This window comes from Canis lupus, chromosome 8 (genome assembly GCF_011100685.1).
Source record: "Canis lupus familiaris isolate Mischka breed German Shepherd chromosome 8, alternate assembly UU_Cfam_GSD_1.0, whole genome shotgun sequence".
Classification (NCBI taxonomy): domain Eukaryota; kingdom Metazoa; phylum Chordata; class Mammalia; order Carnivora; family Canidae; genus Canis; species Canis lupus.
Genome location: NC_049229.1, coordinates 44,045,862 through 44,072,954, shown reverse-complemented (window position 1 = coordinate 44,072,954; position 27,093 = coordinate 44,045,862). Strand labels below are relative to the sequence as shown.

Sequence of the window (27,093 nt, the reverse complement as noted above, 5' to 3'; positions counted from 1 at the left end):
TTAGACATTTTAGTCGTTGTTTGTTAGCACCTCTTTGCCCTTTAGAGAGCATTTAGGTCCTGGACCAAAAACAAAGTAAGCAAGAAATACCAATCATGGCTCCCTGCTGGGACCCACCAACCGCACTGTGGTTCCATGAAGGACCAAGATGGGGATGATCCAGATCCCCATAGCAACGTCTCTAATGACAATTGGCCTGAGCCAGCCTCATGCCAGTCTCTGATGGGAAGTGATTTTCAAGGAAATTTTGCTTCCCTGGATGACTTGTTTTTAAAAGAGATACCCAGAAATGAATAGAAACCTCCTTCACCATTTTCACCAGATCATCAGAATTAAGTAAGCCATCCCTGGAAAGTATCACCCCTATATGATAGAAGTACAAAGGTGATTTAGAATTTGATGACTTATATAATTTTCTTTACATTTTCCCAGGAGTGCATCAGCTGTAAATATTGAAGGAGTCCTATATCATACTATGGTTAACACATACTTATTTTACATCCCACCACCAAAGCCCTGAGATAAAGAATGACAAAGATAGTAGGATTCTGCTTTCCTCTCTCTCTCTCTCTCTCTCTCTCTCATTTTCCTTCCTCATAAATACTTCACTTTAAAATTTTTCTTTATGAGGTACACATAAGTGAGTATAGATACAAGGAAGTGAAATGAGCTCCTAGCTAGATATTATTGACCTATTTCCTGTTGTAGAAGGGTCCTGGATCATTCCAGGTGGGCTGGTAGTCTACCTGCTTCCCAAAGAAATGCCAGTTATCATGTGACACCCAATGGAATGCGCTGCCCCACCCACTTCCTACTAAGCATCTGCAGGATCTAAGCTGACTCCTCCCCACCATTACCACCTTGTCCTTCCCCTTTCCCTCCTGTCCTCCTAGAATCCTTCCTTTGCCCACTTTTCCTTGCCTCCTGGCTCCCTTTCCTTCACACCCATAAGGAAACTACAACCAAGGAGACAAGAAAAGCTGAGACAGTTTTTGTTTTTTTCTGTTTTTTTAATATGAGAAAAATCAATCCACCATAGTCCTGTCAAATGCCACCATGGCGGGACCGGGCTGCATGTGCCAGGAGTGACGGGGAATGATTTTAAAGGCTGTGCTCCAAATGTCCAAAAAATCTACCGACCCAGTCGACACACTCTCTCTCTTGTTGTCCCTACAGGAAAACCATAAGGGTTAAAATAGTAGATGAGGAGGAATACGAAAGGCAAGAGAATTTCTTCATTGTCCTTGGTGAACCGAAATGGATGGAACGTGGAATATCAGGTGTGAGATTCTTTAAAAAACAAAACAAAATAAGACAACAACAGCAAAAAGAAAGAAAAAAATTTAAACTGAAAAGCAACAGCAACAAAAAGCAACTCTGTTTTTTCTCCCCCCATTTTCTTCCCTTTTCCTTTTTCCTCTTTTTTGACCAACGGACTTTTTTATTCTTTTCCCTCCTGTATTCTCGCTCTCACCCTGTTTCGGTGTCATCTCTGCCTTCTTAGCCTTAGCCGATTCCCCAGTCCTCCTTTCCCACCTTCTGGACAGCGCTGCAGCCTCAACTCCTCATTACCCTACTGAGTTACTTCCTTCTGCCTTGTGCTCCAATGATCTGATTACCACCGTCCCCTGCATTCTTCCCCACAGCCCCCACACATACATGGAACCTGTAAATGTGGAAACTCCTTGGTGGGTGGGGAGGAGAAGAAAAAGAAAGGAATGTGATGCCATGCATGTCTGCCCCTTCCCTGCCTTCTTCCCCTCCCACCCCTCACCCTCAAGCTTGGATTGAATGGGGAAGGGTCTGGGATGGGGTCCGGGGCCCATGTTGCAATGATGCTTTGACAGTTTTCTGCTGCATTCCCCAACCTTCCATGAGTGCTTGGCAGGCTATACACTTGCAGAGTGGTTCATAAACCCCTCTTCCCTTCATAGAGGTAAGTGTTTTATCTGACTATTTCATAGTTGGGGAGACCATGGCATGAGAAGGTATACCAAGTGTCAAAGGCCACAGCTTCTGAGACAGAGCTGGCTTCTGAGGTAGTCATATGATCTGGAATCCTGAACTAGTCTTTCTCCCCTTGACATCCACCCCATCTCACTTTACCTTTATTCCTAGCCCAAGGTAGGGAACTTTATTCAGGCTACTTTAGGACAATGCAATGCCTAAAGCAGAAAATTGGGAGTCTCAAAAAGAAAGCAGTAATTCCAGGTATGAAAATCTCTCCAGCCAGAAGGCCCTGGGGGAAAAAAAACTGACATTGGGCAGTCCCAGAGTATTGATTTATGGGTTTTCCAATAGAAGAAGGGCCTCTAAATGGTATTGGTGTTGATCCCTGAGAAACAATATGGTTCACGGAAGCCTGCCAATAGGTATATCACCCAGATCCCAAGGTAACCCTCATCCCACACCAGAGGAGTGGCCTCATCTCCTCCCTTTCTCAAGACATGCATCTTGGAATACCTGCTAGGGTTCCATTCCCAAGGGACTGATTATGTTGCAACCAAGGAAGATGTAAGGAAAGATTTCCTCCTTTGAAGAAAATGATTGGAAACTACTACTTCAAAGGTGCTGGAGGAATGTATGTGGGAATGAAAAAGGGTGCTTTTGGGCAATACCAAGAGAAGGACATTCACACTCCCCTTCAGGACAGATATGCTCCTGGGAGCCTCATGGAGGATGGAACAGTGAGACCCACTTGTTTGTCAAAAAAGGGTGATTATCCTGCAACTACTTCACACTCACATGACAAAGAGCAGCGTAAAGCCTTTCATTACAGGACAGATCTAAGAGATTCAGCAACTATACTCCTAAAGGCTTATCAACAGGTATGATGGATCAGTTCTCACTGTCTTCTGGGGACTCTCTGCAGATCTGACCAGTTCTGTGTCCAACCAGGTCTGGATATGCCTAGTGTTCTAGAGGCAAAAGCCCTCTCCATCTTCCATTACTCATCCTCTTCTTGCCACCTGATAGGATGTCTCCATGAGCCTGACTGCCAGAGTGCGGGGGGAAAAAATCTGTAGTTCCATTGTTTAGATTGTTTCTGCCAGTCCTCCAGTTACTACCACTGAGAATATCCTCAGAAATTGTCTCAACACCTGCCCTACCTCATTCCCACCTCCCCTGTGCATTTACTCCACATTTTCATGATTGGCTGGATGCAGCAGACACCCAGGGCCATTGTAAACTAGTTTTATCAATTTCCACAGTCTCTGCTACTAAGGTCTAAATGAAAGCAGCACAAAAGATCATTCAGGATAGCTGGAAAGAAGGCAGTGGCTCTAGATAAGAATGGGTTGAAAGTCCATCCATGACTCTAGTCCATCAGTAAAGAGGCATCCTTTTTCTTCTCTGCCTCCCTAATAAATCCTGATCAACAGCAGGACAGGGAGTGACCTAAGATACATCTTAAAGAGAATTGGCCAAATGCAAATGCCTTTGGCTACTCCCCTTTTGAGAACACCCCTCCCCCCTACCTTTTTTACTCTGGACTCTTTGTCCAAAAGAGATGTCAGCAAAGTCCTGGTATGGCCTAGACCTGGGGAGTGAGTAGGTGAGGAGGCAAGGATCCTCCAGGTCTTCCCGGTGACCAAGATGCCAAGATGGAAGATGCCAAGAGAAAATATGTGCATTTCCTGACCTTCTGGTCTGTTGTCTATTTTCAGTTTCTTCAGATCTTCCCATATTTTGGCATTAGACCATAAGGTGAAAGGTCATACAACTTGATTATCTAGACTCAGGATCAAATGAAAACCCATCCTGATTTTTAGAATTCCCTGCTGTTCTCAGAGTGAGAAGCTATACAGTAGAAAGCTTTTCATTATCACTGCTGCGTGGGAGAGTCTTAGGCATTCAGAACAGCATATACTCTGCATGGTCAAAATGACAATTGTGTTATCAAAAAAAAAAAAAAAAAAAAGAAAGAAAAGAAAAGGACTGTATTTGAAATAGCAGATTCTATTCTTGGCAAACAAAACAGACTTTAGAGGTGAGATTAAATGCTCTGAACAAGCAAGAAGAGGGTAAAGGGAGGATGAATAAGAAACATGGTTGCCCTGGCTTAGAGTAAGTGCTGGAGTCCAGAAGTAGACTTCTGAGAGCAACACTAAGCAGCATGACCAAGGCTGTTGGGCCTGGACACTGGGAACCTCATGTGGAAAGGAGAGCACCCCCCAGTCAGAGGGCTTGTTTGTGCCCCCTCTTACCGCATCAATGGGCTCACCCTGACAAGCTGCCCAGATGCTTCCAATTACTCACAGAGCTATGCTATTTCCTGTATGTCCCTGGGGTGTCTGAGCAGGGATAAATGATGCTCACCTGACCCTGGGGATCGATACAGGGGAAAGTTCAGCTGCAGATTCTCTCATCAGCAGCAGCAGGAAAAACACCCGGGAGGTATTATGTCACTCAGAATTGGCCTATCTGGATCTCACTGACCCATCTATAACTGCTAAGTGGAAAGTCTCAAATTCATGTAGACAATGACCAGAGAATGGTACAATATCAGCTGACTGCAAGCCCTCTCATTGTGATAGAAATGATTCTGGTGTTGGGAGGTACTTCTGAGTGAAAACCAGGGCAGTAGTGACCTTTCTAGAAGAGCTTCCCCTTGTCTGGCCTACCTGAGTGCACCGATGTGTTTGGGTTTCTGGTTTCCCCTGGAGCCCGGTTGGAGGCCAGGAGGGGCTCTGCTTTCATGAAGATCCATAGAAGGAGCAGAATGAACAAGCTCTCTTGCTATATCTGTCTATCTATCTATCTATCATCTATCTATCATCTATCTATCATCTATCTATCTACCTATCTCAATGTAGCAAGGAGATTCACTCATCAATTACCCCCTTGGAATTCCATATGGGAGAAACCAGAAAAAGTCAACTGCTGTTTGCCCTGCTTATTATATACCATAAAAATTCTCAATCCACACATGTCATCAGTGGTTGTAACTGTGAGATGATGGATCACAGGCCTGAGTCGCATTCTTAGAGATTTTCAAAAGAAACAATTCACAGACACCACTCCCACTCCTTCCTTAGCACCTCAGTCACCAGCTGTACTAGGAGTATGTGGTGGGATGTTCCCAGCCTTTTATTTGACAAGAGCCAGGGAGTACAGTGCTGTACTAAGACACCATTGAGAGGAAGATGTGGTGTATCACGAGAATCTTTTAGCATAAGTACAAATTCAGGGGCCAGGGATACCCTGTGTTAGGTCCATCTAACCCAGCTTCCCAGTCCATGTAGGGGCCTTGTTATTTGTCATCTCCCACCTACAAATAGCTTTCTGTATGGCAGTTTCTCTGGTCCAGAATACCTGGGCTCTATTTAGCCTGTCCTTTCTGGAACAAAAACACCACCACCCAGAGATGCAGCAGCACAGGATCTATTAAAAAAATACAATTGCCGAAATAGGTGGCAAATAACAAACTTCTACTGAACATCTACTAGTTGCAGTGACTTCACTAGACACAGGTGATACAAAATGGTAGGAGTCCATGGCCCTAACCTCCAGACTATATCTATAAAAAGAAAATATTTTGCAGAAATTACCTTTTCACGAGGTCCTTCTCTGAGGGGAACTCAAAGTTCTGGCCCATGTTGTAACTAGAAAGCTATTTGTGGCCATGTTATAGGTACTGGGAAGCTAAGCATGATCTGGTTACAAGACTGGGGACAGAAGGCTGTTCCACTCTTGTAGGCCACTTCTCAGGACCCTAAACTGTTATTCAAGCCCCAGGGTCATATTTGCCACTGATAAACTGGCAACTCTATACAGTTTTCATGGTAACTGGATCCTCATTCTTTTACAGAATGAATATGATAACCTCATTCCTTAGAAGATCACAAATGACCAGCTGTGTCCCTGCTCCACTCACACGAATTCCCCCATCTTTATTCCTTCTCCCCTAGCCCCCAGAGTTGCAGACAAGGTGTGGAGAAAGTCAGGCTGCAGGGCTCTGGTGTTCACCAGTCCCTCTAGTGGCTCATACCTCTTGCTGCTGCTGCTGCTGTGCATGCTCCAAATGCTGCCTTTTGCATGTGGCTGCAGAGCTCTCACCCACTAAGCTCACTGCTTTCCTTTTCCTGCTGCAACCACAAAGCTTGGGGATACTTTCAAGATGGGACCTTAATGCTCTTTCCTTTTCTTTCTTCCCTTGTCTGGTATCCATTTGCAAACAGCGCTCCTGTTGTCTCCAGGTAAGAGGTGTCTTGCCCCCTCTTTTCTACTTCTTGCCAGTGCCATTATTTAGTTTAAGAACAATGTCCTTTGATTTATTTAATAGGAACTGCGGGCTCAAGCTAACCTGACAAGTTCTTCTAAGGACTGAGAGGTTTATTTCCCCACTTGAAGTAATTGTGAGGAAGTAGACAATTCTTGAGCACCACTTCTGTCAGCGGATGTGGGTAAAGGCATAGCTGGTCCTCTCTGGGACCAGGAAGAAAGTTGAAACTTACCAAAGAATCAGTGGGTCATAGACTTCTCCTGAGTCTTGATTCATCTGTCATCTCATGTTGTAGGGTAAGAGAAGATGAGAGTCAGGGCTGAATCTCCTAATAGGGTCATGATGGGATTTGAAAGAAAATACTTCAATCTTGAGAGAACCAGAGAAAAATAATCGGGAGCTGCTGTAAGAACATGAAAAGCAATTTTTAAAGAATCTGGAATTTTACTGATCCTGGAGATCTTCCATCTCATTACAGCTGAGACCTAAATTGCTAGAACTTTGGTTCATTTGTCATTGACCCTTGAAGTCATATATGCCATGAACAAGAAGAATTAGGATATTATGGGTGGTGGGGACAATTATCTGGCTGAAAATAGAAATTTTGGAGACTTTATTTTGGACATATTCTCATGAAGAATCTAGGTTCTATTGTAGGACATACACCTTTGAGAGTATGCTTGCATCAGTAGATTCAAATAATAAACAACATTTAACTTTGTGAGCAGATAGGAAAGCCTTTCCAGCATATCAGCAATACTATAACTCTCAGTGCAGGCAGAGTGAGCTATATAAGATGTCTCGGTTTAAATTAAAATAACACTTTAATTTCATCAGCTCTTTGAACATATAAAAAAAATTAAGAACATTTGAGAGGAAAGGTATCTTACAGAATTCATGAGTATTCAAAATTACATATGGGCTGTACCCTGGTCTTGAGAAGGGGCAATATATATATATTAAGGACATCTACCTCCCTGGAGCCTTTAAACAACAATAAAAATAGGTAAACCTCTACTTTTTTTCTTTCTGAAAAAAAAAAAAGACTCCAGCTTCCTTGACCACTTGCTTTGTCTTTATACCAAAAGGATAAGAACTGCCTCTGACCCCAGATATTCTACTATTCCCCCAGGATATTAATGCCATAGCATTGAGAGTTCCTTCACTTATCTTCTTGCCTGGGAAAGTATATGGGCTTCTTTGTTCCAACTCTTGCTTCTCCTCACCCCCACCACCACCAACACACATATACACAGAACAAAGATGGTAATATGGTTTCAGCATTCTTGTACTTTTAACATATTTGCAAAAACACCAATAGAAGCTAAAATAGGAAAAGAAGGTATCGTTTTCTAGATCTTTTCTAGTCTGTAAACTTCTAATCTAGAACCCCAGGATTAGACTTAAGACTCATTAGAAATATAAAATTCTTGTTTGAACTTTCCTGGATGGACAGGCAAACATGATTAAGAATGCCTGGTGGTGAAAGACGGAGAGTAAATATATTACTTCTGAGCTATACCACCAAATTCAGGGACCTGAGAGTGAGAGCACTAGCTGCATCACCCCATTTCTTTCTGAGGATACCTGTAGGAGATTCACGGCAATCTTTTCTTGTCTGGCCTGGCAAACTCTTTGTTCTTCCAGTATTTGTTCAATCTTTCATCCTATTCGTAGTCTCTCTCTCTTTCTCTTTTTCTCTCTCCCTCTATCCCCACACCCCCCTCCTTTCTGACATCTGAGAGTTTGTTCAGTCAGTCCCAATATCAAAATCACCTATCATTTATTCTCTTCACTTGAAATTCTGAGGAGTTACACAAGTTCTCAGAATCATTATGGTCTTTTATGGACTTGTCACCCTCTCAAGAAATTAATTTGAACATAAAGGAATGAACATAACAACAATAGAAAAAGTCAGAAATTACTACCAAATGAAGACACTAAATCAGAGTTGATTTAAAGGCATGTGAATCAATCTCTTAATCAATATATATGGAGTACCTCTGTGGGGCTGTGGGAGATCCAAAGATAGAGGATTGGTATTTGTCAAAGAGATTTTTGCAAAAAGCTAGATGGAAAAACTGGCTGTCACCACAGGAGTGGACAGGTCAGTAGGTAGATCAATATCCTGCCAGGTGGATATAGTGCCAGATTGATAGCTAGACAAGGGGTTAGACAGGTACATTTATATGTCACTGGAGAGCTCATTATATTTTGTATAAAGTTCTTGTGGCACATGTAAAGTATGACATGAGGGAATCAGGGAGGAAGAAGTAGAATAATACTGTCACTACTAGGATAGCCATTGTGATATGGTGCAAAAACCTACAAGTAGAGGGAAAAAGTATCCTTGCTTTTAAGAAATCTGTAAGTCTTATTTTAAAAGGCTTTTCCTCAGAGTGGCCTGCAGTCTGTCTTTCAGGATCATTGACTTCATAGCCAGAACCCTGGATGTACCCAGATTTATTTTCATAATTAACTAATAAAAGACTCAGAATCAATGGATTGAATAAAGTTAGGCTGCTAGAGGGTGTCTGCTCACTTAAAAATAAACAGGACATTGATCCTTGAGAAATAATTGCTTCTGAAAGCTGTCACCAACACTAACAAGAGGACAGCACCACGGACAGCTCCCAAACACTTTGGGATTGCCTTCTGTGTTTGGTGCCAGAAGCACTGAGTGAAAACAGCCAGCTCAGGAATCCTCCACATACTTTCTTACCGTCTTCATTCAGACAACTAAGAAAATCCTTATATAAAACAGCCTCTCTTCTAACTTACATTCTTGGCTTATCGTCTTTCCAGTGAATTCCTTTCCCTGCAGCTTCAAGAGCTCGAGTCTCACCCATCCCTACGCTTCACCAATTCCCAAATTAGAGAGAAAAGAAGACTTCCTTGGCCTCTGACCCACTTTGTCCTTGAGATTATCCAAGGGCTAAAGGATTCTCATGGGAGATTCACTATGTGGAATGAAATCAATTAAGGAACTGAATAAAAGAATTAATTGCATGTAAGAATGTGGACTTGGAAGGAAAGATGTTTAAATGATCTCTGAAAGAAGCAGGCTGCCAAGAGCAATTTTCTAATCAAAGGGGAATAAAAAGATTCAATCTCTATTTCACTCTAATCCAGAAAACATGCCTTCATGGTGAAGTGGTCTTAAAATGGACTCACCAGCTGAAGTGGAAAAATTTTCCCACCATTCAACATGAGAAGGGACCACTGGTAAATGAGTCAAGATGCTGAGAGATACAGAGAATGCCTCAAACAACAACAACAACAACAACAACAACACACACACACACAAAGGAAGAGCTTCTTTTTGGTTTTGATTGAATGAGTATTTCTGTTCCAGAGGAAATGTGCCTGGTTCCTACAGAAATCCTGAGGATTTTTCATTTGGAAAGTCATGAAATAATCTTTCAGGAGATCTTCCAAGTTTCTCACTGTGAGGATAACAGTCACTTGTATGGAGTGTAGATAAGCCTACTTTCTTCTCTATAGAGGGCACAGTCCCAAGGGTGTTGGAAACAGATGTTGACAAGAATCAGTAGACATACCCTTTGGATTAACATGTGGTTATGACCTCCAAGAACATTTATATCAAGTAGTTGAACAATTAGGCCCAACAATTCAAAATTGTTAAAGGCTTTGGTTCCCAACCCTCCAATATCTTACCAGATGACTTGAGGACTTCACTAGGTGCTATTTCTCATGAAAGTCTTTGGGTCAGGTTGCTCACCCAATTATAAAATGGAAGTAAAAGGACTGGGTGACAGGCACTGAGGGGGGGCACTTGACAGGATGAGCACTGGGTGTTATACTATATGTTGGCAAATCGAACTCCAATAAAAAAATATACAAAAAAGAGGAATAGTCTAATTTTTAAAAAAGGAAATAAAAATGTTTATACCAGGGCTGCAAGGGACCCTCTCATGATCTGATGGTCATAAAATATTCAGCATGTTATAGAAAGAGGCACTAAAAAGTACCTGAAGTCCCCATTCTTGAGAGCAGTTTGCTTTGTGCCCACTGCCTAATACTCTTGAGCTGTAGACTACTAGAGAGTGGTGAATGTGCTAAAGCTAGTCTGATTTTGCTTTGTTGCAGAGGTGACAGACAGGAAGCTGACTGTGGAGGAAGAGGAGGCCAAGAGGATAGCAGAGATGGGAAAGCCAGTACTGGGCGAACACCCCAAAGTAGAGGTCATCATTGAAGAGTCCTTTGAGTTCAAGGTCAGGCCACAAGTGAGATCTAATTGAATAACAGAATAACGTGATGGGAGGTAGAAGTTTTGTTCCAATTTCACCACTGAGATGTGAAGTTGAAACTGAACAAATCACTTACCCACCCCGTGTCAGTTAACCCATTTATAACATGGAAGCAATAGTGCCGGCCATTTAGATCCTAGGAATATTGGGAGAAAACATAACATAAGGAACATAAGGAAAAATGGGCTATAAAGTCCCTGGATATATCATCACTATTGTTTAACAGTATTTTAAAAACAAAGTTACTAAAATTTTCTACTCTGGAGCAAGGCTTATTGGCATCATGACTGTTAAGCTCTGTTGTATTGCTCAAAGTAACCGATATCCACCATCACAACCAAGGAAAAGGGACATAGAAAGACTGATCCAGAAGATATCATCCAAGGCCATTACACCCAGAACCCATGTGTATACGCCTGGAATGCAAGACATCTTTCATTCCCTTGAAGTGCCAGACTCCTCAACAGTTCTGAGCATTCTAACCTCATGATTCCAAGTTTTTATCTCTCTGACAGAATACGGTGGACAAACTGATCAAAAAGACAAACCTGGCCATGGTTGTGGGGACACATTCCTGGAGGGACCAGTTCATGGAGGCCATCACAGTCAGTGCAGGTAAGAGAGTCTCAGGAGGGGCACCGGCCTTGCTGGGAGAAGCAGGCAACACCAGAGAAGCAAGAATGCAGCCCCATCCGCAGCTACCAGTTTCTGGGAAAGCCTCTGTGTCCCAGCTCTAGTCCTTACTGTTTGCCTATTCTACTGGGTCACTTTGGAAAAGAATCATGGGATAGCTGGAACAGCATGGCTAACTCTGGTTTCAAATCCTGGCTCCACTGTGTGACCTAAGACAAATTATCCTCCCTGCACCACAATTTGAAAGAGGGAACCATGTCGACCTTTCTCGGCAAAGCAGAATGGTAGAGTCTGGTACCAAACAGGAACTCATTAAATTCTGGTTTCCATCATTCCTTCTCTCATTCTTTTGGTCCTCCCTTTCTGTTGAAGGGGGGACTGTTCTGATTAGAGATGCAGGGGTCCAGGGTTTGTAAAATCTCTGCACCGACACTGACAAACCTCTACCCTGGATGATTCCAGACCTCTCGTTTGCCATTTACCGACAGGCTCCCTCTGTGGTGGCCCACAGCACACCCAGGACCCCAGACAAGGTCTCTACACCACCATCGAAGCCTCCTTGTACGGCCTAGCTCTATTGGCCTCATCTGCTGTCACGAGGCTTTGTTGTCATAGCAACACACAGGGTCCTACCCCGAGGCCCTTGAGCCAAAGCAGAAGTAACGCCAGGAAAAGAGGGTGGCTGTGGCTGTCCCCACCCCCCATCTCACACCGCCTGCCTCAGATCCCTCCAGTTCTCCCTCTGATGACCTTACTTTGCCCCTAAAGAGACGATAAACAGAATATAGGCCACATCATCTAACCCTCTCCTTTCTCAAATGAGGGAACCGAGGCTCAGAAATACGAGGTGATTTATCCCAGCTTACAGATCCTCTTCTTGGCAAAGCTGCAACTGGAACCCAAGCATCTTATTTCCTGCTCTTTTCAAACCTAGCTTCCACTGATTGTGTCAAAACATAACAGAGGTTGCCCTGGACAAGGTGCCAGCGTGCCTCAGCACATCCTCTCCTCCCAGACTGCTGAATGGGCAACTCTGCCCACATTTCCTGGCAAGGACAATGGGGCCCCTGCCTGCTCTATCCCATGGGATATTAGGAGGATGGCGCTGGCTCTCTGGTATGCCCACATGATCTGGAATGACAGCCGCCCCTCTGGGGATGGATAACAACCAGAACCACGAGGTTATTGCAGCAGGCATGTCAGGAAAATTAGGGAGGCACTCCATCGTGTCCAGTAAAGAGAGGACACACAGCTGATTTCACTTTCTTCACCCAGGCAACCCAATGGAGCCTGCTCCACCCTCATCTCTGCTTCATTGCCTTGTCCCTCCTGTGCTCTACCCCCATCCTCTCTCTTTCTCCTTCTCTCCCTATTCCCCTGTCCTCTCCCTGCCACCCTCCTGGGTGCCCTGCATTCACATTGACTAGTGGCACCCCAACTTGGCTCCCATTACCTGGCTGTTTTCTGGCACCCAGGCCCTGTCCATGACCACTGCTCAGGAGAGAGCTGGAGTTTCCTGCCAGCTAATGCTTGCCATGTGGGTTGACTTGACTTTTTCGTGAATAAGAATCTGACCTCGCTGCCTTTCCCTGGGCCTGTCTTATCTTATCTCCAGCAGGGGACGAGGATGAGGATGAGTCAGGGGAGGAGAGGCTGCCATCCTGCTTTGACTATGTCATGCATTTTCTGACGGTCTTCTGGAAGGTGCTGTTTGCCTGCGTGCCCCCCACAGAGTACTGCCATGGCTGGGCCTGCTTCGTTGTGTCCATTCTCATCATTGGCATGCTTACAGCCATAATTGGGGACCTGGCCTCACACTTCGGCTGCACCATTGGCCTCAAAGATTCAGTCACAGCTGTGGTGTTCGTGGCATTCGGGACCTCTGTGCCAGGTAAGAGTAAGGGGTGCTTGGGTTTGCAAAGAGGTTATTACCAGATTCAAGTGACCCCCTACACTTTGCCTCATTACCTTCCTTACAACCTCAGATTTGAGCTTAACAGAGCCTCTGCCCAGAAGGTATGCAGAAGTCAAGGGGATTAATGATAATATTACTAGCAAGAGAGAGCTAAACATTTCTTGAACACTTTTGATGTCTCAGGCACTGTGTATGCTAAGCAGTTTACATGTTTTCTCTCTGTAATGCTCACTAAAACCCTATGTAATAGGGATTATTATCCTCACATGTCAAATGAGAAAACTGAGGTCCACAGGGTTAAGTCTACCGCCCATGTAAGTGGCCCACTTCCTTAACCTCCACGTTACATGAAGGCCCAAACAACGTAATTCAAAGAATATAGATCCTGTTCTTCCGTGTCCCTCTGGCAGTCACTGAGACTAAAGATTAGCCCACTTGAAAATGTCACAGTAGAAATGTTCACAAGCATTCTTGGCTTCCTCCTTAGAAAGATACATGTGAGTACAAATTGTCTCCTGGTGGGACAGGAGAGGAAGCTTCATGAGCTCTTGTCCTCTCCTATGATGAATTACATACTGTTTTCTTTTCTTATAAATACCCAAAGACACACAGGAGTAGGCATGAGCTTACTCATTCACTAGACAAATATTTACTGAGCCTGATGCATGAGGCTTTCATGGGAGGCAGGAGATGTGCTCCCCGCTCTGAGTGGAGCTCAGCAGCTAGTGACAGAACTGCACTCAACTCCCCTAATTGAAATCATCTCGGTAAGTTCAGTGACAAGAAAGCAGAGGTGCTGTGCAAGCATGGAACTAGGGGACCTGGGCTGGGTCAGGTTGTGGATTGCTTCCAAGAGAGACTTATATAAGCTGGGCTGGAATGACAAGGAGCAGTTAGCAGGCAGAAGGCTGTGTTAGCTCAGGCTCCTTGCTTAGTTCAGCTGGGTGTCCAGGGCATCTGAACCTGAACTCCTGGCAGGGGAGCCTCCCTGCTGCCACAGCAAAGAAGAGAAAACATCCTCCTCCAAGAGGGTGAGGCTGAGTCCTATCAGATAGGACTCTGCTGGCTGGACCGAGGGAAACCCTTCCTGGACTCAGAGAATAAATCCTTCCGAGGAGTAACTCAATGGACATGACACTCCAGAAAACCTCTTCCCCAAACCCCAGCCCAGAGTAGAGGGATTGTTTCATACATTAGTAATGCAAGAGGCTTGGGTATCCTGGAAATGTATCAGGTAGTAGGAAATTAGATGGATGATCCACGGGAGGCTTTGTGGTGGAGATACCCTGTGATCTCTGTTCTCAAGGCCTCAAGGGATGGGAGCTACTGGGCGGGGGAAGGAGCAGAACTATTACAGGGGAAAAGGAACACATGTGGGGAGAAATTCCAGGGGATCAGAGGCGGAAAAGCGAGGTCAGGCAAGAAAAAGCAAGAGGTTTTCTCTGGGAGATCTGAGAAAATTGGCAACAAGGAATCAAGCCAGGACAAGCAGGCAAGGAGAGCGCTTGGGACATTCCCAAGTCCTTGCAATTGGCCCAGGGAGCAGCTGGCAGCATTAGGGGCTTGATAAAGGTTATATGGTGGTGCACTTGGCTGGTTTCACGGCTTTGCCGGAGACTCTTTGGGGTGATGATATGCAAAGGGCCCTTCCATGAGGGCTTTAAGGCCAAATGTCTTATTACCTTGGGTAGATTCCTTGACCCTTTTTTTCCTTACCTGTGAAATAAAAGAGTGGCTAGATGTCCCTGACGGTCCTTCCAATGCCTACTATAGTCCATGCCAACATCTGAAGTCAAACAGCTTGCAGAACTCTGTGCCCCATATACTAACTATAGAGGCAGAGCCCTGTCTCCCTCGAGTCCATTCCTCATGGTTCCCTGGCGTGTCCTCTGTCCCCATAAATCCAGTGCCTAACACAATGCTGAGTCCAGGGGCATTGTGCCCTGTGTTACAGGAGCTAACACCCCACGTGATGGGTACAACCAGGCATCTACCCTAAGCAGCTTCCTGGGATGCCAAGGTTCCCTGGGCAGATTGTGGGATCTGGGGCAAAATCCCCTTGCTGAAAAAAAAAAAATAATCCAAAGGGAACAGCATGCCCACTCAGTAAATATCAGGACCGGTAGGCTCTTAGGGATCTTCAGACCCCAGCAGATGAGGAGCCTGAAGCCCAGAGAAGTGAGGTGACTTGTCCAAGGCCACACAGCTTGTTAATGGCAGAGCCCCTGCCTCTCCTTCCTCTGCTAGGCCTGGGGCCCCAGATGCCTCTGGACACACAGGGGGGCCCTCCGCATCGCAGGCTCCCTCCAGCCCCCACCATCTCTGCCTCTTTCCAGACATGTTTGCCAGCAAAGCCGCTGCCATCCAGGATATGTACTCTGATGCCTCCATCGGCAACGTCACGGGCAGCAACGCCATCAACGTCTTCCTGGGCATCGGCCTGGCCTGGTCCGTGGCCGCCATCTACTGGGCCCTGCAGGGACAGGAGTTCTACGTGTCCGCCGGCACGCTGGCCTTCTCGGTCACCCTCTTCACCATCTTCGCGTTCGTCTGCATCAGCGTGCTCCTGTACCGCCGGCGGCCCCACCTGGGCGGGGAGCTGGGTGGCCCCCGCGGCTGCAAGCTGGCCACGACATGGCTCTTCGTGAGCCTGTGGCTCCTCTACATACTCTTTGCCACGCTGGAGGCCTACTGCTACATCAGGGGCTTCTGAGCTGCGGAGTGGGGCCTCCGCAGCACAGGCCTCGGACTTCTCCTAAGAGAAGGGCACTTGGCCCCGGGACCGCGCGGCCTGGGCCTCCGGCAGAGGCGGCGGACCGAGCCCCAGGACCCTCGCCCCACCCAGGCCCCGCCGGCCGCCCACTGGAAGGGCAGAGTCTTAACCCATCAAACACAGCGGAGGAAACACCCACCTGACAAAGCATTTAATTCAATACAAACCAACAACAGCAACAAATCCACCTCCTCCCTGTCTCCCCAAGCCCTGGCCCCCGTCCACAGCAGAGGTCAGGCCCTTCCACCGCCTCCCGATTATTCCTCGGCTTCTCCCTCCCTGGGGGCAGGGCGTCCCCTGTCTTTCTGGGTCCCGCACAGCCCTGCTCCCTCCCGCAGCCCAGCCCGCCGGGGGGGACGGCAGGCCCAGCCCCAAGGCCCCTTTCCGGTTCTCGGTTCTCGGTTCTCTTCTCACCTCACCGTAGCCAGGACTGCTGGCTTTCCCATCTGGCGTCGCTCATTAGCTCATTGTTCGTTCCTTCCGTCTTGTCTTTCTGAAGTTAGTAACAAAGGTGCTGTGAAGGAATTCACGGTGCGTCGTTGATGACAGGTAGAGGCGAGGTCTCTCCACCGCCCCCCTCCCCTCTCCCTGGTAGCACTGTCTCTGTGGCCACCTGCGCACCCCCCCCCCCCCACTCCGCTTGTCTTCTCCGTGGGAGAGTGATGGCCTCTGGCTGGAAGTGAGTTTGCATGCCCATGAGGAGCGCTGGAGATCAGGGGGCCGGGGCAGGAGGAGTGTTACATGCTTTCGTCCAAATCCAGTTTAAAAGAAAAAAGTCTGGTTCCCTTCCCTGCCCTTTCCAATTGCTTCTGTCTGTCTCGTTGTGTCCGTGTCTATACGTTTATCCTTCTGCAGGAAGACCCACCACGTGGGAGATGTGGGACAAAAATAGGAATGGTACGCTATGACCAAGGGCAGCTGGGGAAAAACAAAAGGGATAGATGGCTTTCTTGAGTATCTTTGGCTTCGTATCTGAGGCTGAGGAGAAGAGCTGTCCACCTCGTGAGATCTTGAAGAGGAAAGGTTATATTTAAAATGTCAGTGCTTCGGAGAAATGTCAGCGTCACCACCCCCTCACTTACTAACGTGCCACACTAAGAGGTCTGACTGTATTTCTTGAGGTACTGCGAACACTGAGAGGTTGATAAGAAAACTAGGGGCTCCTTCCACCTCTCCTGAACCCTCAGGTCATGTTTGAAAGCATTTTCACGAGATAGGAACTGGAATTTCTCATCTCTCCCACATTCCTGCTTGTTTTTAAACCTCATGAAGCTCTTTTTCCAGCCTGTGGGCTATTTCCTGCCCCAGTAAAGAGGCATCTTAGTTGCTATCATCCCACGGAGCCTGGGTTTATAGAAAGAGAGATTGCCGTGGCCTACAGACCTTCTCCCAACAAATTTGGAAAGGACCTGGCTTTAAAATACACACACACACACACACACACACACACACACACCAACACACATATGAAATCATCACAAAACTGCCCACAGATCTTTAGGCTTTCTGCATTGACATAAATACATTTTTTAAGGGGAAAAAAAGAGAAATTAAAAAACACCTGTTTAATTTTAAACACATTTTTTTCTTAAAAAAATAACTAAAAAAGAAACAGTGCTCATGTCATAAGCTATGTTGACAGTTGCCAGTGGAAATGTTGGGTTGGTTTAAAAAAAAATAAAAGCTATACTTATATCTCTCTAAATACAGCTTGCTTCTTCCATGTTTCTTCAGGAAAAGGTCCAGGGGGCCAGCTGGGGTTCTTTGGGAGCAGAAGTGGTTGAGGTGAAAGTGTTGTCTCCTATTTGTATATCCTGTCTGCATCTGCCATCCCCTCAGATCCCAGTGTGCCAGACCCAGTGTTTTTAAAGCAAAAAATACTTCAGGAAAATGCCACTTGTCAAAAGCTGGACGTTCGGACGCTGGAGGACAGGAGCAGCAGAGCTGCGGTGATGACGGGGAAGAGCATTTTGTATCAGAAAGGCACAGTGGAGCAGGAGGCCAGCCAGGCAAACAGGGCCCTGGATTTATAACCAATAGGCACATCCATTCATTCGTTTACTTATCATCCATTCAGCAGGTGGGTTTTGAACACAGTCTATGCATTGACCTACACTGGAATATAAGGAAGACCTCAAGCAACTCACAGTCCAGGGGCGAGGTTAACACTTTCTTAACCAAGGCTCTTTTGGCTGCAAGAAACAAATCCATTAACCTAGCCTAAGAAGTGGAGGGGGTCAATGCTGCAGAGGTCTGGGTTGGGGGGCGGTGGGGGGCTCCTATGGAACCCAAGGTAGAAGGCACAGCTGACTGTAGGATGCTGAAAGCCCTCAGGAACCAAGTTCATTCTCCCCCAAATGGCATAGTTCCCCAAGTCCTTACCCCCATCTCCCCATCAGACCTGGCCCCTTCCTCTCCCTCCCAAGGAGCTCCCTGTCCGCCCTGCTCATCTGACGTATGGTTGAGCACAGCCACCAGCCCGGACACTATGGCATGACCATACAGCTCCATTCCCACAATTGTCAGGGACATTCCTCTTCTCAGAGAGCGAATTCTCAATGGGAGAATGTGACCAATCTCCCATCCCCAAAGGGCCATTCCCAGAAAACAGAATCCTTTGATGGAGGCTGTTTCATGGTGGCCGGGGTGCCTGTGGAGTGGTGGCTTTGTCTGAACTCCTGCTCTGAACAACTCAGGTAAGAAGAGGGGTGACGTTATATGCACTATCGCCCTTTTCAAAAAGCCAAGTGATAGGAAGGAGCTCATGAAGTCTATGAACCACCAACGTACAACTAAAACTATAGTTCTATGTCATGAGTACTCTAAGAATGGCTTAAGCAGGTACCATGGGAAATACTGACTCAGCCTGGAAGCACCGGGAAAAACTTCACAGAGAATATGACATTTAAGTAGGATCTTGAAGGAAGAAAATACCTTGGTGAGGGGGCCCTGGTGTTGAAAGAGAGGCAGAAAGCAGCATGCTCCGAGGCATGGAGGTAAACCACAATACGGTGTCGTCCTGGAATAATGATGGTTGGCATGGAGTATAGAGTTCAAGAGGACACAACACAACACAAAAAACGTAGGCAAGGAGAAGGGTTTGGCTAACATGCTCATTTGGTTCTTTGCCAGCTACTAAGGTGAAAATGAAAAATGCCCTTTAGCTGATGATATGGTAGATGCAAACTCATGAGATCCGTTTGTACCTATCATTCCCACCTCCCGCCCTTTTTTAAAGATTTTATTTATTTATTTATTTATTTATTTATTTATTTATTTGAGAAACACAGAGGGGGGGGGGGAAGAGACACAGGCAGAGAGAGAAGCAGGCTCCATGAAGGGAGCCTGACGTGGGACTCAATCCCGGTTCTCCAGGATCACGCCCTGGGCTGAAGGCAGGGGCTTAACCACTGAGCCACCCAGGCTGCCCCTCATTCCCCCTTTTTGAGTCATTTCTGGCTTATCCTGATGTTAGGCTTTGTAAAGGGAGAAGCTGGGATAAATCAGAGTGAGTGGGAAAGAGGGTTGAGCAGAAAAGCCTGGGAACCTGAAGGCCTGAGTGCTGGTCTGGACGCCACCACGGCTCAGTTCTATGACCTGTACCGCTCCATCTCCACTCTGAATCGGACTACAAATAAGGTCCTTGACACACAAAATACAGTCTTAAACGGCCTCAGAGGCCTGTGACTTCTGTCTTTCACCCTGGCATGCTGGAATACGTACACAAAAGTGGTATGTGCATGTGCATGCATGAATGCATGCATGTGTGTGCACGTGTGTGTGTGTGTGTGTGTGTGTGTGTGTGTGTGTGACATCGAACTGCCTATCCACCTTACCTGATAGAGCATTGCGGATGTCCTTTAGTAATTCCTTGGCCCTATGGCCCGTGTATTAGTGTGAAAAAAGACATTGCCAGCCTTTGTGCACATGTTCATTTTCAGCACTTTTTACTGCCTGAGCCATATGTTCCCGTTCCCTTGATTCATTTGTTATCTAATGGCTAATATTAGCTGCTATAATAAATAAACCTCCAATATGACAGAGGCTTAACAAGATGGAAGTTTGCTTCCTCACTCATGCAATGACCCAGTGAGGATGTTCCCAAGTAGCAGATAGCTTTCTTCCACATGGTGATTCGGGAACTCGATTTCCTTCCATTTTGCAATTCTATCACTCTCCGGGGCCTTGGAGTCCCTTCAGCTGGGAGCAAACGGGAAGAAAATTAAAGAAGGCACACACACTTCTGATTGCCTTGCCTTCTTAAGTGATACTCACTACTTTTGCTTGTACTCCCATTAGTAAACACTAAATCACTTTATCCCGCCCAAATGCAGAGAACACTAGAAAATACAGATATGGCTAGGCAGGCACTTCTTAGTGTCCACTCTATTTTACAAGAAAATAAAATTTTTATGAATGTGTGCCTCTGCCATAACCCCTCTGTGATTAAAGATAGATAGATTTTTTAAAAGATTTTATTTATTTATTTATTTATTCATGAGAGACAGAGAGAGAGAGAGAGAGAAGCAGAGACACAGGCAGAGGGATAAGCAGGCTCCTTGCAGGGAGCCCGATGTGGGACTCGAACCCGGGTCTCCAGGATCACGCCCTGGGATGAAATCGACACTAAACCACTGAGCCACCGGAGCTGCCCAGATAGATATTTTTAATATCAATGGTCAAGTGCAATCTGACCTATGTCTATGTGAAGTTTTATGGTTTACAAAAAGACTTTTTTTATATATACATGTGTCTAAGTTGGATAAGATCCACAGAGGTAGATATTATTCTCATTTTATCACTGAAGTCCTGAGTGGCTAAATGATTGCCAGGAGCACATAGATCTTTAAGGCAGGACACAAACACAAGTCTCCTGACTGCGATTCTAAGCTTTTTTCAGAACATCATGGCCTCCAATGACAAACACCAGGACAAAGAACGAGGCTCCCAGGAGGCAGATCTAGCCCATGAGGGAGCCCCTTGGAAGCAGCCAGGATCCAGGGGGAAGGCAGAAGAAACCAGCCAGCAGCAGGCCCTCTCATCATCCTTCAGTTCCCTTCTCCTTCCCTTTGGCTACGTCCTTGCTGAGCAAGGAGCTTCCTCTAGAGGCAACTGAATGGATTGATGTTCCAGTAAGAGCCAAACTATAGAAATTTCCAAGGGGAAATTACACAACAGTACAGTGATCTGGGTTGAGGAGTCTAGCATTAAGGATGGAGAGTTACCTGGCCTCAGGGAGGGATTGGTCCAAAAGACATCTTCTTGAGAAACAGTATCCCAAAAGATTCCCAGAAAGTAAATAGATACCCTAGTAGGTAAGTCATGTGACATTTATTACATTGTCAGAAGAGAACAAGGGATCAAACTATCTGTATAAGAAATGAGATTAGCTCTTACTCATAAACTCAAAGGGAATTTATCATTCTATCTTAAATATCTGGAAAGGAAGTGACCCAAGGGAGACTTTGGTGCCTCAAAATCCTTAGATTCTGATTTCTAGTCTTAGTTTTTTTTGCTGTACCTCAGGTTTTTCCTGACCACCATATATATCAGCAGAGCGGGTTGTCATTCTGTTTCTCTCCAGTCCCCTTTATTAGAACTGTGTATTATATGACGGGGGGGAGGGGACTTCTACACTATGTGATAACTATTTGCTCTTCTGCTATGATCAACATTCTGGCTTGGATTCTCCTCATTCAGTAAATTTCTCTTTCCATGACTGTAGGACAGTAGTTAAAACCTGGTGGTCAGGAAGCTTGATGTGTTTAATCAATGAAGTGTTTTTTTAAATGGAATTAAACTAAAACAAATTACCCATGTTTTGAAATGAAAGCATTTTGTGTAAAATTGTGGACTTCAGCTTCTTTGGCCCATACTGTATAGGCATTCTCATGTGGCAATAAGCCATGGGTCTGATAAGTGGCCACCCTATGTAAAAAGGGTTTACTTTCTCAGTTCACTAGAGTCCCTACCCAGCCCACCTCTCTCATTCATATGATCCACCTGGCCCCTATAACCATTTGTACGTATGACATCTGCTATGGGGTCAAGGCTTGAGGTACTTGCATTTGGTTTTACACATATTGGTGCTACCATTTTTACCATTTTTGTGGTGTTTTAAACAAGTTATTTTAACCTCCTTATGCCTCAGTTTCTTAAAAAAAATACATCTTTGCAAAAGTTAAATGAACCATCTTTTAAGACCATTACCATAGTGTCCAGTACCTAACATACATCCTGGAAATGCTCCTTTAACTTTATTTGTGGTAAAATACTACAGCTTGTGCCATCAGGGTCTGAAGTGTTTGAGAGATCCAGCAGTGTTCCAAGGAAGTAGGTGGATGGCCTCAGGCCACTATGTCCAACATGGCATCCCTCCATCTGCTGGACTATGCAGGCTCCATGGAGGTGGGGTAAAACTCAGTAGTCTTGCTTCTGTGGAAACAGGTTTTTAGCTCCTTGGCCTGCAGGGGGCAGGGCGCAGAGGTTAAGATTTGGAGGGATGATCAATGGGTACCAGGACCCTCAAGTCAGGAAAGCCCCTTGGCACAATGGAGAAGTGAGACAGATATGTTTGGTATTAAAAAAAAAAGAGTGGCATGGGAAAGGGCAACAGGCCACATAGGGTCTTCTACGCTAATATGTAAGGCAGGTAGTGGTGGACAGAAACACCTATTGCCTTCAGAAGGAGGGGAAGCCTTGGGAGAATCTAAATTGTCTTAGTCATCTCACAGGTGAGTAGCGTAGTTGGACTTAACCTCTAGGTCTACCAGATTCTAAAGTAACCACTAACTACCTTCATATGCACTTGTTGAGTATATAAGACAAGCACTATTTATTTCATAGTATTTATTGATAGAGTGAGAAGCATGAATAGGATGACTTATTCTTGTTTTCCAAAGACTTTCCTGGGTTTAGCAATGAAATAAATTCCTATGTCCTAGGAAAACCTCAGTCCTGAGAAACTGGAGTTGTTAGTCACCCTAAAATATTATGACCACATTACACAGTAAGAATACAGTACCACTGCTACCTTTAAGTGGTAGTCTCTATACATGTACCTTCTACTGTGTAATGCTGTCATCTTTTACCAGCTATCCCATGTCCCATGACTCTCAGCCAGCATCTTAGCTGGATGAAGTTCTTCACTTGGCGAGATGACTCAAACTTTCATTCCCATAAAATTTCAATTCTTGGTCCATTGCTCTAGTTTTTTATTGATGAGCTCTTTCAGGCAAGGGACTATGAAGAGGAACCTCCAATGAATCCCCAGGTTCCAAATATAGTCTTTCTTTACCTCATTATATAGCAACAACCCAATTTCCCCCAAGTAATTAGGATAATCACCCCATTCAGTTCAGTGATCTTCTCTGCTTACTGTTTTTTTTTTTTTTTGGCATAAAGTGCCCCAAATGACTAGGGGGCAGGCTCAGCTTCCAAGCCATCAGAACCAAAACTGTGTTCTTTGGTGGAAGCATTTCTCCCTTGGGCATTACGGCCTCCAAACCTACTGAGCCCAAGGTTATAGGGACAAAAACCAAAACTCTTCAAAGTGTTTATTAGGCATAATAATGAGATGGATCACCCCCCACCCCCCATCTCCACCTCTTGGTTTCCAGACCTTTGTTTCCTGTTTAAGGGCAGTCAGCACTATATGCTGATATCCAATTTAAAGCATAAGTGCACTCAGTAGGATAGTAGGATCCCAACTAAAGGCATTATCACTTGGGATAGTAGGATCCCAACTTAAGGTATGATCTACTAGCTGGTGCTATAACTGAGCCTGCATCAGATCATTCCTATATAATGTCAAGCCAGCTGCCTTTAAGTTACGAGAAATGTGCTAAGACTAGTGCCTCTGATCAGAGGCAATGTTGTGAAAGATATCATGGCAATGGATAAGGCATGCTGAAATCCATGAATGGAGGAGATGTTAGCAGAAAACCTATGGGTAAATCCAAACCAAGGTTTTGTGTCCCTTCCCTGTGGAGCCTAACTGCTACCTCCTCCGTGATGAGAATGATCCAATGTAATCAACCTACTACCAAGTAACTAGCTGATCATTGTAGGAGATATAGTACAATATCAAGGGCCTATCAATTGCTATTAGCAGGTTGTCTGTCCATCCATCCATGGATAAATGAACCTCTTTGAAGGGACCCATGTACTCAAGCTAAACCATAGCCTCTATTTCTATTGCCAAGGCCATTTTATACATGGTCCACTGAACAGGCATCAGAGTGACTAGGGAAAAGGCCAACTAGATCCACAGCAGGAGTCAAATTGTCCATTTTATTATTGAGTCTCTATCACCATGATTGGTTTCAGGGTGGCATTCATGGAGAACACTAGTATTTTCATACTACAGTCCTCATTCAAGAGATCTATACATGCATATCTTCCCTAAACTTTCTTGTCACTGGTAGGCTTTCTTTCAAAGCCTCAATGATCCAATCATCTGTTATCCACTGCCTGAGTCAGTGTAGGTCTATAGTTCAGACCAAAGTGGATAATCATATACATGCCTGATGTTCTGTCTCCTTGGGAAGATTTCCGTTCACCACAGTCTTTGAGGACGACCCAAGTGGGGCTGTAGCATGGCGCTGTCCACTTCTGGCTGGTGCTGGCACGCTGTGCAGATCCACTCCCGAAGTGGGCTTGTGCTTTTTCCTCACTTGTTAACTGATAGAAGGGAATTATCTGTGAAACCATAGTGTGGTTGAAGGATAGGCAGCAAAGCTGCAGGTACAGGTACCACAGAAGTCTAGGTCACCTGTTTTTGCATTTACGGGCACCATCTTCACCGGACTGGCCTGGGTTCAATATTTGCACCTTCCATTTTATAATGGAATGCTGCCTTACAAGTCTTAATTTTATAGTTTTTTGGGTAAGGCACATGTTCTCTATGGTTAATTTAAGTCACATGTCACTTCATTTTTTCTCCTCCTGTGTCCTCAAGAGAACCAATAGTAGTGAGCATTTACTTAACGTAGTGATTTGGGCTCGGTCCATATCCCTGTCCTCTCAGTGCCTACAGGAGAGAAGGGACTGCTTTAGAGTTTCCTGGGGGTACTTCAACTCATCCATGTGCATATTCACAGCTTTTAATTTGTCTTTTTCTCCTATGTATGATATCTAAGGTCATACAAAGAATCAGGTGACTCCACACTTTTTATACTCATTGTTATTGCCCTCGTGACTAGGTGCTAGAACCACTTGATCTCCCAACAGCTTGCCCTCCAGTTTTGACCATGCCACATTCAGTGGTAATTTGAGTTATCATGATGCCACCATCTACCATGAGCTACCATTGTTACATTTGCCCTCATTATGGAAGTTATCCTTGGGTTGTTCATACATGACTGACCTAAACCCAGAGTCCCGTTGTATGAGTTTGTTTCCTGGTGCCACTTCCACTATCAATTCTGTATCAGTCAGAATCTCAATAGAAGCAAAGAACATTGAAATTGTGACAGACAAAAGGTGTGTAAGTGTTGGAAATCCAGGACCAGTAGCAGTGGAGCTGTTACCACCCCTTGGTACAAGTTTTAGGGGAAGAAGAGGTTTTTGGAACTGAGAGGGACAGTCATGTAGATAAGCCTCTTAGGAGCAATTGATGTCGAAAAACACAAACAGCCCTTGTCAATCTTATCAGAAGAACCAGGATAATTGCCCTGTCCGCCTTCCCTTCTCACTCTCCATCTCCATTTCCTGTTGGACTTCTGGTTATCCAGAGGGGAGAGGAGCTCCACTGATGCAGTTCACACAAGCCAGCCTTTCATGATAGAGCAGACAGTAGATGGAGAAGGGGAAAGAATACAACTAGAGAGTCAGGCAGGTGATTTCTGGCACACCATGTAGAGTTGTTGCAATGATTTTATGAGAGAACGAACCTAGCAAAGTACCTGACAGGTAATAAGCAGTCACAGGTGAAAACATAGGAAGTCCTGAGGGGTGATGCTAACTGCTCAAGGACACACAGCCAGTTTATAGCAAAGCCAGGTGGGGACTCTCATACTTGAAGCTGTCGCCACTGTCCCTCCTTGCCCTGATATTCCACATGGCTTTGCTACTGACATTCAGTTGTCACTTCACCCTTAGCTTCTCCTCAAGGAGCTAACTTCCTAGAATACAGCCCCTCATCGCACCTTATTGCAGTGGAATGGGTATCTCGTCATGCTATTTCTACCTTATTTCACCGCCTCAGCAAGTATATCTCATTAACCTCCTCCCTAAACATGTTTTAGATATTGACATTATGTACCACTCAGCACCGCAGTGGACACACTCCTTTCTTCATGGTTAATGGATTTTTCCATTCATAGACGTCATATCCCTCTTTAGATTTCCATATTAAGTGCTATTAAGAATACTAAATTAAGGGTCACAAAAAGTGGATTCTAATTCTGGCTTTTCCACAAGCTGGGTGTCTGATCTGAAGGCTACTTCACTTACTTGGTCTTGCATTTTTCATGCATAGACATTAGAGCAGATGATTTTCTAGGCTCCTCCCAGCACCAAAGTTCACTGATAATACAGAGGAAGAGGGGGAGGAAGATAGGTCCCAGAGAATGAGCCCCAGCTTTGCACAAGGCACTGTGCTCTGCACTTTACTCTCATTAATTCACTGAAACTCCGTGGTTACCCTGTGAGGAGGGATTATTATCCCCATTTTACAGATGAAGGATCTGGGACTCAGAGCAGACAAGTGATTTGCCCAGAGTCACCCAAATACTTCTTAGCAGCATCTGAATGTATCCTGGAATCCATCTGACACTGAAAAGCAAATTCTAAACCAATGATTCTCAAAGTATGGTTCCAGATGAGGAACACCAGCCTCACCTGGGAATTTATTATAAAAGCAAATTCTCAGGCTGTACCCTGACTCCCAACCACTGGGGATGGATCCTGGCAAACTGTGGTTAACAAGCCCTTCAAGTGAATCTGATGCTTTTTCAAAGATGAAGTCCATTGTTCCAAACCATCATGCTCTACTGTTCCCCCTCCCAAGTCTCTCATCATATACATCTCATTACATGCTCAAATACACAGAGAGCAATACGCTCTGTAAACACAGCCTCAGTGTCTTTCTACCTGTGTATCCAATTTTACCATCAAATGTGCTGATTGCATAATTCTTCCCACATAAACATCTCAGGGTATCTCACACACCTTTTAAATGTTTTACTATAACTGCCCTCATTCAAGTTTGCAAGATAGTCTAAGCCTTAGGGTGATGGCTCTAGTCTAGTGGAAGGGGCAGACATGAGAATGA

At 45.2% G+C, this 27,093-nt stretch overlaps 1 protein-coding gene across 7 annotated transcripts in view; it reads left to right on the top strand.

Annotated features, from left to right (window-relative positions):
* The window catches only part of SLC8A3 (solute carrier family 8 member A3), a 141,320-nt gene extending 123,797 nt beyond the window's left edge, over window positions 1–17,523 (top strand). For 2 of the 7 annotated variants that reach the window (XM_038545085.1, XM_038545088.1), the window contains 6 exons: window positions 1,177–1,280; window positions 6,183–6,200; window positions 10,337–10,461; window positions 11,013–11,112; window positions 12,746–13,021; window positions 15,382–17,523. In XM_038545085.1, coding sequence (XP_038401013.1) covers window positions 1,177–1,280; window positions 6,183–6,200; window positions 10,337–10,461; window positions 11,013–11,112; window positions 12,746–13,021; window positions 15,382–15,758 — 1,000 coding nt within the window. In that variant the 3' untranslated portion in view covers window positions 15,759–17,523. The remainder of the gene's footprint in view (window positions 1–1,176; window positions 1,281–6,182; window positions 6,201–10,336; window positions 10,462–11,012; window positions 11,113–12,745; window positions 13,022–15,381) is intronic. The other 5 variants (XM_038545087.1, XM_038545089.1, XM_038545083.1 and 2 more) reach the window with 3 other exon arrangements.
* Window positions 17,524–27,093: the final 9,570 nt, after the last annotated feature.